This window comes from Oculina patagonica, chromosome 4 (assembly GCF_052425735.1).
Source record: "Oculina patagonica isolate OP01 chromosome 4, crgOcupat, whole genome shotgun sequence".
In the NCBI taxonomy this organism is placed as follows: Eukaryota; Metazoa; Cnidaria; class Anthozoa; order Scleractinia; family Oculinidae; genus Oculina; species Oculina patagonica.
In genome coordinates, this window is record NC_135761.1 from 61,276,557 (window position 1) to 61,288,736 (window position 12,180).

Sequence of the window (12,180 nt, forward strand, 5' to 3'; positions counted from 1 at the left end):
AACTCAGCTGTGTTCTATTGGAAATCCGCGAATCTGATTGGTTCTCCCACTGTTTTCTATTCGCCAATAGAAAACAGTCGTGCGCGCAAGTAGCTCTTTAAGCCGTAAATTTTCTTGATTTTTTGTCTTCAAAGTGCACAATATTGTAGGTTTTGGACTGCAATTCTTTAGCGTTTCTACTAAAACAATTAGAATACTCGCCCTCGTTTTCTTTGAGCGATAGTCAACTCGGCTGCGCCTCGTTGACTATTTGCTCATAGAAAACTCGGGCTCGTAGTCTAATTGTTAATTAACAAGCAAAATAGTCGAAAATTTTAAATATGATTGTATTGTTTTATTAGGACATGATCGTAAACACCCCAGTAGCTTCTATTACGGACACCTTCGGGATCACGATTCGGTGTCCGAAGTAATGGGAGTTATTTTCAGTAATTTGTATTCGGCAGGACGATCCCGAACATTTCCGACGATTACCGACACTTACATTAGACTTACAGCACTGCACGAGTGCTGGTAATTTCTTTACTAAGACCCACAGTGAAGAGTTAATGTATTTTAAATGAGGAAAATCGTGTCCATCTTGGGGAACCCACGAAAATGTTGGGAACTTTTCTTTGCGTTTACGAGGGAGAATAGACACTACGCAGTGCTACCGTAGTAGAAGTAGTAGTGACTTTATTTAACGAGGGAACACTTTACAGTCGAGACTGGTAACCCTGTGGCCTTTTACTTAAATAGTTAAAAAAAATTACAATAATTTAAAACTACCTAACTAAGAATAATAACCTGTATAAAATTGGTAAAATTTTTAATTTATCATGCTTCTATTTTTAAATTGTCCTCGTTTCTTGGCGCAAAGTACTGTCCCTCAAAGGCTGATTTAAAATGCATCTACCCCGCCAGTTTCTCCAGCGCATCTGTAAACTCCAGCACATCGAACACGTTATTCAGTTTAAAGTCTGTTCTCACTGATGAGTAGAAGAATTCTGGACTCTGTAATCAGAAAAGAATTTCATGGTGAGATTATTATCAAAATGGTACCTTAACATCGCCAGCCGTTGAAGTACCAAGAAGGCAAGTTCTTCTCTTAACAATCCGCGATTTAAATATAATTTTTTATTCTGATCATCGGAAAAAAATCACCAAAAAGATACTTTAAATACAATAGACCCAATTGTAGCATCCTATATTCTTACAATTTTTCCTCTTCTAGTTGTCCTCAAAACAAATGCATAAATTATTCTCTAAACTATGTTAGCTCCACTCAATAAAGGTCGGCTCCTGAAGTGAATTCGCAACTTAACAAGGAGAAAACTGGGGCGAGTCTCACCTTGCGGTCGCTTATGGGATCGTGACTGGGAACAATATGGCTTCTCATCTTCTGTTTTGTTCCCAGTGACGATCCCACAAGCTACTGCGAGTCGACACTCGTCAAAAGATTTAATTCGTTTCGGTTCCAAAATGGCGAATGCCAGTTGCAATATTGCAGTCAAACACAAATAAACAGATTAGATCAATCAATATCCTTGGCTTTCGAAAAAAAAAAAACACCTTTCGGGCCGACATACATTCTATGTTTTCTATACACTTGTTCAGTTAAGGCGACTCACAATGGTTTTCATCACTTTCCAGCTCTTTAACTTTGACGGGTCAGTACTACAAATCTTTATCAGTTGCTACTACTGTAAAGCGCTTTAGAATAATTTTTATATAATTTAAGCGCTATATAAATTAGATTATTATTATTATTATTATTATTATTATTATTATTATTATTATTATTATTATTATTACCATAATGATATCAAACAAGGTACCCAACCGGTGTCTGAGAGGCCATGGGTTCGATTCCCGTCGGGGACTCAGATTTTTTTCTTTGTCCCACGCTCGTGTCATGTAGAATAATTTCTTCACTATTTATCACCGAGCTTAAAATCTACCATCTTTATTATTTACTATAAACTTCCCATCATTGTTGAACAAGTTGAGGCAATTTTTATGACGTCACTTGTCACCAAGCATAACCTATAGAGCGTTTTCACTCACGTGACCAGCGGCCATATTGGTTACTAAAACAAAAGATTATTTTTGCATAAAAATAGAGTTTAATTCCTGGAGGAATGGCTTGGTACACCAATATGGCCGCCGTTTCTTTGTTTTGGAACACCAACATGGCTGCCGTGACGTCATATGGAAACGCTCTATTAAAACACCCTTCATTTTACGCTTTAAGTGCTTAAAATTCAAAAAAGGGCCCGGGGACCCATTTACCATTTATTGAATAATGATCAGCATGAAAAGATACAACTTTTTGCAAAGTTAAAAATATTATCCGAGACGGTTTCAGAGCCATCTTAAATTGTCGAAAATGAGTGGATTTGACACATACAAAGCTGTATGCATGCTTTATTAAAGGTAAGAGGGCGTGATGTGATATGTGATGTAAACTATTCCTACCTCACGTCTGAGTTCTTGCAATCGTATCAACATCGGTCCATCTAGTCTTTGCACAGCGTTTGGATCCAACCTGTTAAAGTGTTTTGAAAGTTGAGCTAAAGTTTTAGAAAAGAGGAAACAATTTGTTCCAATTTGAACGTTTACATAGAGTAGCAATACATATGCGTCCAATGGCACGAAAAGGATCGATGATGATAGAGTAGCATGCGAAACGTCAAGTTAATTTTAGATTTTTTTTTTAAACTATGCGTAGTCCATGTGTTATGTTTGTTTCCGCTGTTTGTATTTTATATTTTGCCATATTGAAATGGCCAAGGAACAAGAGTGTTTGTGTTGTTTGCAGTCTTATTCTAAACTTACGAGAGTTTTTTCATCAAGCTATGTATACTGTGAACACAACAGCCATGACAAGCTGACTTAATTGATTAAAATCAGTATGGGGCCAATGGGAAGGAATGCCACGCGCTGATTAGTTGTTCGCCACTCTAGAAACGTCGGGAGCCATGCACCAGCTCTTGGCAATAGAATTTCTGGGATGATCTATGATTGGTTAATGGTTGCCTTTGGAAACCATCGTCCAATCAAAGTTCACACAAGCTAGTTGCATTAGTGATCTCTAGTTTCTTAAGTGGCGATTTTTAAAACACTTCAGTCACTGACCGGTCTCTGAGTCTCGTTTCCTTGAGCCATTTTTTAACATCATTGAGTGTCCACGAACTGATGGAGGACTGGCGCGAGGCATCAATGGCATTCACAGGTTTAGCTGCAATTCGACAAAAAAGAAAGATTTACACTTGGACTTGTGCCTGTGTAAAATGCGGCTCTGAGAATCTTTTTTGTTCGTGGGGAAATGTTTTAAAGCCAAAACACGCTGGCAGAGGCGTAGCCTGCTTAATAATAATAATAATATTCGTTAATGAGGAGACTTTTTCCCACATAAGTGGTTTTCAAAAAGGACCTCCAAGATAAAAAACTAAAAACTAAAATTAACTTAGAAAAACATTTAAATTAAGAAATTAAAAACCTGGCGCTTAAAATTATTTACATTATCAGAGTCTCGTATAATCTGGCTAAGGGAATTAAAATCATTAACTGCATGTTTTTTGAAGAGTAGTTGGCCCGGCCAACGGGGAAGGTTTTGAGATAAAGACCATAGGAAAAACTTTTCCTTCCGAATCCTAAATTCGCACATTTTATAACAAGGAATTGTGTCAATTGTCGCTATCACGTAAATAAACGTGCTTATTTGGTTACTACTTGGCTAACCCAGAAGGCTCCACAGTTTGCACTAGGCAGATATGTCCAGGATTGAACGCTAATGAGATGCACGTTCCTCATGACAGGCATCACAAAGTGTCCTTATTAATAAAAATTCACCAAAACACACCAAATTTTGTCAAATATGAAGTAATATGGAAATGTCAAAAAACACAGTCAAACATGAAGTACTCATTAAACAATACCTGCGTTCAATCCTGGACATAAGTGGCACTAGGTAGATAAGCCTTGATCTCATCAGGAAAGGGAAGTTATGATATATAATATATGATAAAAATTGCTTTCTATTTTATCTTGAAAGTGCATCAGCTTGAATTTATTTTATTGTTCATTTTGAAAATACGAGTAGGCCGAAAAATTTGTTGGCGCAGGCCTACGGGTCTATAGGCCAGGTAAGCCCTTGGATGGTGCTTTCTTTTGTCACACCAGGAACGACGCTGTATATTTTCTGAATTAATTCGAGAAACGAAGCACAATCACTATTTCAACTATTGATGGTTTTTAAAAAGGACCAATAAATTTTACCCCGTGATACCGGCATTTTCAAGAACGCAAATAGGTTTGGAACTACATTAGCTTGGCAAATTCTTCAGCTGCATAAAAGCTCTTTCCATATAACAAAGCGAAGCCCGCTTTGGCACTGAAGAAAATTGTACGTGGTACTGCCTAAATTTCCCGAAAATCTCCCGTAAAAATTAATCCGTGATTTAGTTCTCGTACCTTGAACAGTATTTCCCTGAGCTGTGATTTTTCCTCTGTTCCCCAGTTCCCTTACGAGCTTGTCCGCGTTCGAGTCCAGTTTATGTTTTTCACTGAAGTCAATCCAGAATTTGGAACCCACTATAAAGCCAAGCCATCCGTCAGGCCTGTATTTACTGTCCATCATCAGCGGAATGACGTCTTTGTGCAGCTGGTAAGTGTACTCTGCCTCTGGATTAGACAATAATAATAATAAAAAATCAATTTGATCTAACCGTCGATAAACCGGTTTTCTGATATTATAATCAATTGTTTTTAAAATGTCATGGAATTGAATTAAAATAATATGTTTCAGCGGCGAACAATACTCCAGGTTATTCTTTCATTAGGCTTTTCACAACCCAAGGGCATATTTTTCATGAAAAACACAAGTGAAGGACATCGGAATATTACATATTTTGAGGAAGTACAGAATTGTGCACGCGCGTTTACATGGACTAATACAAATACGACTGGAAGAACTTTTGCAAGAACTTGAAAATTTATCTAAATCCGAGCTGCATAAGCATCGTTGGAATTCTCTCAATCTTCTCGACCGGCCGTGTAAACAGAAAGCGGCTTTTTTCTTTTTTTAAAAAATAAAGCCAAAATGCAAAGATACGTCATAAGAACGACCACACAACCAAACTAAGTGTAATTCACATGATGGTATACATCTGTCTTTGACTTTTACACCTTCCTGTAGCCTGGTTTCCGCCGGCGATAGTACGGTTTCCATATGTTAAAATTTGTAGCTCGTATAGCGGATTGTAGCCACTCACCATAAGTCTTACCCGTAAACGGACCATATGCTTCCCTAACTGTGGATAAAGCGCCCGCCTGCCCGGTGTCTAGGATGTCTTGGATTCGATTCTTAGACCTTTCTTTGTTCCACGTTCGTGACATGAAGAGCAATACATATTTCTAAGCGTTGTAATTATTCTTACCTGACCGGCAGTTGGGACTCTCTTTGTATTTCTGAGACACACAGACCAACACAACGCTTGCATTCTCCACAGCCCTGGCCATGCTCTCCAATGTAGAGCCGCCCATCTCATCAATGTCCATCCAAACCTTGTAGCCGTCCGCCTGTAGCTTGTTTTTCAACTGAATCACGAGTTTTTGTACATCCCATTGGTAACTTATCATCACGTGCTTAGTGTCTAAATGATGAAACAGATAGTTGTAAGCAAGACTCGGAGGTAGCCAGTGTTCAGTAATACTAACATCAGTTACAGGCACAAGAAGGAGGTTTGGTTTTGAGCACCAAAAAGTTAAAGTTTTTCAGAACGTTTAACGACTGAAATGCAACTTTTTAAGGACACATTCTACGGAAAGGTCTTCTTTCATACACATAATTCGTATAATTACAGACTGAAGGAGTTATTATCATCATTTAAAGTCATTTTAATTTCAGACGGTCCAATTTACGTGAATGAAACTTTTTACTATTTATCAGATAGACAATTTACGATAAAAAAAAATATATCAAATCTGAAGGACTTTCGGAGCACCAGATTATATATTTTTTTTAATGACAACCAACTTCAAAGACGTTAAAGATTCAAGGTTCGTACTAGCCCTGTATGGAACTTTCAAATAATAACTCATATACTGCGCATGCGCACCTGTTGCTTCTTGTTTAACTGATTGTTGTTTCTCCTGTGCATGTTTCTCTTTGCCTTCGCATTCCCATAATGCACCGGCAGCAGCTCTCTTAATCTCGCTGTTTTCCGATGTCGCAAGTTTCTTCAGCTCGGGAATAGCAGATTCATCGTTCTTGATTTGTTTTCTGTTTTCTTCGTCAAAAGCCAGGGTCCACAGCAAGTTGCATGCATTTATTTTCTCGGCATCGTCTTTTGCATTTTGTAGCAGTTTGACCAGAACAGGAATAGCTCCGCATTTAACAATCTAGAAAGGAAACATGCACGGAAACAGTGAGAATTAACAATTATTCCATGAGCGGGCGTTGGACATGAGGTGAGTCGGGAGTAGGACAGGAAGCGTCATTTTCGTTCCCAGAGCCCGCTTCCCCCTGGACCATCGGCAAGCGGCAAGCAGTCGGGAGACGCGTCTCCCGAACGCTGGTCCAGGGAGTCGCGGGCTCTGGGAACAAGAATGAGGAAGCATATAAAGGGCTGGTTTACACAAGCCAATGGCACGACAAAAGTGGAGTTGGAAAAGCTAAAGAACAACAACAGCATTACCGTTTTCTTGTTCTTATCATTGACTGCAATTTTTGCCAGTCCATTAGCAAGTTCTCTGGCAGGAAAACTCATATATCTGTGGCCGGTAGCGTCTACGGCCTTCCTCAGCAAGCGTGTAAGAAATTTAATTGGACCTGAAATGATATTTTCATAATTACCAATTATTTCGTGAGAGCACGTTGGATATATAATAGATAGCCATAGCTATCTCTTATCCAACAAGCGCGAGTGGAATTGCAATATTTGAGCCCCGCCTGTTCTCACTGACGCGTACTCCTATCATATTTGTGGTTCATAGTATATGAGCTCATATACCACTGCCTGTAAACCAATCAAAACGAAGGAAATGAAATAAACCATGGCTAGTTTTTAATAAAACAAGGTATAACGTGTATGTTTTGCGTTGCTCTTGTTCACAAAATGGTGTTCAATCAGAGCTTTGTTTCGGTTAGAAAATATGAAATGTTGGAATTTCTGGTAGAATTTATGGTCCGCCGAAAAAATAGTACTTTGTGGTAGCTGACTCGTCCCCAGTCGTCTCTCTGTCACTATTAAAATCTTGGGGACGAGTCAGTTGTTGTAAGGTGTTACGCTATGTAATATTTTGGTGTCGATATCCATTCCCCTCAGTCTGATCTTCATGTGTAGGGTTGCATAACCACCTTTGTTAAGAATTCTCAAGTACCAAAAACTGCGTACTGCTCAAAATACGACCTACTAGCTTTTCGCCAGTATCCCTTTTATAAATTGGATCATGCTTTAACTTAAAATGTGGACACCACAGTAGGTTCTTTAATACGAGAAGGCAAAAAGGCTGCGTCGACTGTACAAATTACAGTCAACTCCCGCCTTGCGGACCCCTCGCTATTAAGGACACCCCGTTATTACGGGCATGCGGGAGCTGAAAATAACTCCCGCTCTCTAATACGGGCACCAAATTGTGGTCCCGAAGGTGTCCGTTATAGTGAGAATTTACTACAATGTTCTACTCGGTAAACTCCACATTAACTCGTTAGGACACATATTAATGCTCCAAATTAAAAAAAAAAAAGAAACAATTGCACAGGTTTTACCTTCGTCTGCCATGATCAAATGATTGTTTTCTTCATCAATCAAGTTGGCCAAAACAAGCAGGCTTTTTACACTGTAAAATGTGATTTCACTGAATTTAAATATAGGAATGAGTATTGTGTTCACTGCCTGACAAGCAGCAAAGCTCTCCCTCGTTGCCTCTCTTCTTGACATGTTATGAAGAATTCCCAAGGATCTAGACAGCATTTTTCCACGCACTGTAAATTTAGTTAAGTTCTGTTTTTGAGGATCCTGTAAATTACAAAACAACACAGTTAAGCAGTGGTAATACTTTTTTCAAGAGTACGAAATAAAATTATAATAGTCTCTAAATGTTTTTTTGTTTTTTTCGCCGGCGTTTTTTTTTCCTTTGTTCCAGTATTTTGCGCGGCAGTTATATCACTAACACCCACCGAAGAACGTGACCGTGATTTGGATATATTTTGAAGACACTTTGACATCCCTAATATTTCTTTCTTGGAAATTAAAGAATCTGGTCTGTCCCAAAAGGCAGTAGATAAAACTAAATATCCGCTATTATGATTATCATACACATTTATGTTGGCCAAATACAAAGTTATTTTATATAATGTTACGTATGGAAAACAGTCATATTGATATATGGGCCCAAAAAGTGTGGAGCAAGATAGCAAACGAAGAAAGATCGACCGTCAGTTTAAAGAACTTCAAGGCCCAGATACGCAGAGTTGATCTAAGTAGTATCCTAGCGGATAGATGTAAAGTTTGCTTTCTTTGCAACCAGTCATAATTCTTAATTTTCTTATTGAATATTTCTGTATATGTTTCTTCCATAATTTTGTTATTTTCATGTATTTGTAGGAGAGTATGATATGAAGAATTTTGTTGGGGGGTGTGGTGGGGGGTATTTTTTTTTTTTTTGGCAGTTTGGGATTTTTTTATTGAAAAACCCCTTCGATTTTGTATTCATTTTTGTTATCTTCGTTAGGTGTCCCCAATTAGCAGATAGGTCTCCTTACTGCTAGATGTAACAGACACATTAATTAAGTTATTATAAGTAATTTTTATACTTACCACATATTGAACATTGTGTGGAATTGAATCTTTGAGTTCTTTGACGATATCGACAAAAAGCTGCACCATTCCAAGTTCATTGCATGTTAAGCAGAACTGATCGTGATGGTCACCGTAATTCCAAAGTGTTCCAATAAGCAGACAAATGACATCCTGTAGCATTTTTAGTGTACTTATCACCCCTTCATCATCTTTAGACTCCTGCTGCAAAAAAAAATGAGATTTTTTTGACAATGTGATTAAGCATAGGCGTACGGGTACCTTCGGTTCTGGGGGGCGGAGACCTATTTGCCCGAAAAACAACGGCATGGGTTGAAAGCTGAATAAAGAGGCAGATAAAATGGAAAATAAAACGTGCATTGAAATAGTGTGTACAAACTTCGCCTATTGCTAAAGTTCTTAAATAAATTTCGTAGCGTTGTCTGAAGGTGTCAATGCACTGAATACTTTTTGGGAAATATTTTATTTATTCACTCTAGTTCAGCAAAAAATAAATTAAGTTTGGGGAGCCAATATACATTGCTTTCCCCCCATTTGAAAGTAATACAAAAGCGTATAAAACATTCAGGGATGAATGGGTTTTGAAACATTTCGTTGAAAGTTTTAAGCTTGCCCTGAGAACTAAACATTTGAGTTGAAAGCATTGGCTTTATCACATTTATAACAGCTTTGTTTCAAGGTGTTGCACTAAATCCACCATGCGCAAACACTCAAGCTATGGGAACGCTGATTGCAGCTGAATCAAACTGAGGGGTCACGCAAAAAAGGAAGAAAAATCGCACATGATTAAGCAATTTGCGAGAAGAAACGAAAGCAAATGAATGAAAAATTTGGACTTTTGAACCACAATGTTCGGTATATTTCCAATACTATTTTTGTTGATGTAATTCGTTTTGATTGTATTGTTACAGCCCCCCTCGCCCCCCCCCTCCCCCACTCCCGCCTCGTACGCCTATGTAATCAAGGGCTACTGTGGGGCGGAGACAGAGGAGTCTGAACTGCCCGCTTCCACCTACTTTTATGTTTACATGCTAAATAAGGACATCACCTTCTCTACCAGTCCCCCGCATCCTTGATTCAAAAATGGTAGCTTAATATGTTTTTCTTTGTCAAGATTCAAACAAAAATACATTTTTGTGTACGCATGGAAAAATTCTGCGAGGTTTCTTCTATATTTTTGACAATTTAGTCGATAATTTAATTAGAGATTTCGTGTACACCACACGAGGCACCAAACTGAGAAGACGTTTTGTTGACACTACATGAAGTCTAGCGAAGAAGACTGACCTGCAGGCCGATTAAAAACGCGATGGAGTCAACGATGTTAAGACTTCACCACCGATGGATTTAAAAATTGTGAATAAATGCATGAGAGAATAGAGAGACTGTTTTTAATCGCCGAATTAAAAACGAAAATGTAGGTTGCCACGGGTTATGACGCCCGGCGCCGCTATAGCACAGCCTTGATTGTTTTCAAAAGATTTTGAACAAGGAGAAATTACAAATTCCTTGTTCCCACATAATTTGAAATGCGCCACAATGACTCAGAAGACGAATTTGTTGGGGATATTTTTGCTCAAGCTGAGTCAATCGCAATGGCGCGCTTTAGGTACTGACACTAATAAACGTCCCTGCCTACCTTGTTCTCAGGGCTGGCTGATGCCTCGTTCGCATCTTTCTCAGTTTCTTTTTCTTCCTCTAACTCTCTATCCCATGTGGTCAATTCCTTGCAATTAGTTCGGCGGTCAACGACGATGTCGTAGAAAAGCTTTGGAATCCCTAAAGCTACAGCATAGTCGGTCAACACAATCTTCGCCGGCTTCCCGTTCTTGGTGTAGCGGTTGAACAATCCTTCAACATGTTCATATGCGGCCTTAGTCATCAGATTACCACCCTCCAGTGCTTCTTTTAAAGCCTGATAATGGTCTCTCATTGCTTTTAAATCTGATTCAAGTTTCGGATTTTTTTCACAGAACGAAGTTAGTAACACAGTTGATTGGTCGCCGTCATCTTGTGCTTGTGGAGTTTGATCTTCCGTTGCATTTGCTGTGTCTTCTTCGTGTGAAGAAGCCGCAGTTCCAACATTTGACATATCCGGCGTTTTCTTTGAAGGTTTCTGCTCCATTTGTTCGTTATGAGATTCTGTAGGCTGGGAAGTTTCTTCGTGATGTTCTACGTTCGTGTCCTTAATAACAGAATTATGATTGTCAACCGAATTGAAAGTGGTAGCATCGGCCGTCACAACCTCTGCAGCACCTTTAGAGCATCCTGCTCCCATCAGTTAACGAGGTGACAAGCTTAAGAGCTCAAACTGTAGTGTTACACTTGTAATACCACACTTATAACCGGTATTGGGGATTCCGTGACTTTTTAACTCAGACGCTGCTTTGTTTTGGAGCCGGCTGGGTAACCATGACAAGAACATGCGAACACCTCGCAGCAGGATTAGAGACCTGAATAGAAATGCTAATTAAAACGCCTATTCTTGCCACCTGTTCTAGCTTTTTTATTTCGTTAATTTCGAAAGTCGTCTAGATTTGCGAAAACAAAACCAAAATTTATTTACATTTTCAGTAAGGAAAGGTCCATATATGTTGCCTGTTTTGCCACGACAATTTTTCGCGCAAAGTCTTAGCAGGAGCATTTTGCAGACTATTCGCAAATAACTAGGTATTAATTAATTAGCCAAGGGTAACCTAAAGGTTATTGTTTTTAGTGGCTATTAAAGCGACTTTAGCGAACAAATTTAAAATCACAGATAAGATAACCTAAAAGACAAAAAATTTCGACGAAAATTACTAAACTTCAGTAAAAAGTCGCGTAATCCAGCGACCGCAAACGGGAAAAAAGTTTCTAAAAATAACGTAATTACACATGCCTTTAAAACAAGGTCGTCGAGGTTCAATTTTATTTCCTTCACGCGTCATTTCTTTGGAATATTTGTTTTTCGCTTCGCTGCTCGCTTTGGCTTATTGACATTGCCATAAAATGTTTGGACAAGTACAGCGGATAATGGCCGTATTTATCTGGGAAGCTTATTGACTGATCGGTAGGGTCAGTGAAATGACCCATCGAGAGCCAAATATTTACCTCTCCGGCCCGACTTAAAGCAGTCAATAAGTATTTTCCCGTTACGGCTTTTTTGAGCGTGGTTCCGTTTGAAAGTTAAAAAAAGCTTCGTGAATATTCTGTATTGCCCCGCGGCTGAATTGCTCGCGCCAAATGAGTTTGTGACGTGGTTGACGCCAGGCGGCTTCTTCCGGACCGGCTTTATACGTACGTCAGCCCTCCTAACCCTGCACACGTCAGCTCGAAGTGTTGTTTTCTGATCGGTGCTATTTTCTGTTGGGGCCGTTGGGTGAGACGAGAGCTCGCC

General features: G+C 39.0%; 1 protein-coding gene across 2 annotated transcripts; it reads right to left on the reverse strand.

The window, feature by feature from the left end:
* Nucleotides 1-658: 658 nt before the first annotated feature.
* LOC144650990 (uncharacterized) lies at nucleotides 659-11,221 on the reverse strand. 2 transcript variants are annotated; one of them, XM_078510840.1, is made up of 10 exons: nucleotides 10,444-11,221; nucleotides 8,805-9,005; nucleotides 7,754-8,003; nucleotides 6,681-6,814; nucleotides 6,102-6,384; nucleotides 5,421-5,636; nucleotides 4,456-4,665; nucleotides 3,118-3,220; nucleotides 2,458-2,527; nucleotides 659-993 (listed from the first exon to the last, which is right to left on the reverse strand). In XM_078510840.1, exons 1-10 carry the CDS (start codon nucleotides 11,080-11,082, stop codon nucleotides 892-894), a joined length of 2,208 nt encoding a protein of 735 aa, XP_078366966.1. In that variant the 5' UTR covers nucleotides 11,083-11,221; the 3' UTR covers nucleotides 659-891. The 2 variants fall into 2 exon arrangements, with proteins under 2 accessions (XP_078366966.1, XP_078366967.1); XM_078510841.1 differs by having other exon boundaries at nucleotides 8,805-9,008; nucleotides 10,444-11,220.
* Between the last annotated feature and the right edge of the window lie 959 nt (nucleotides 11,222-12,180).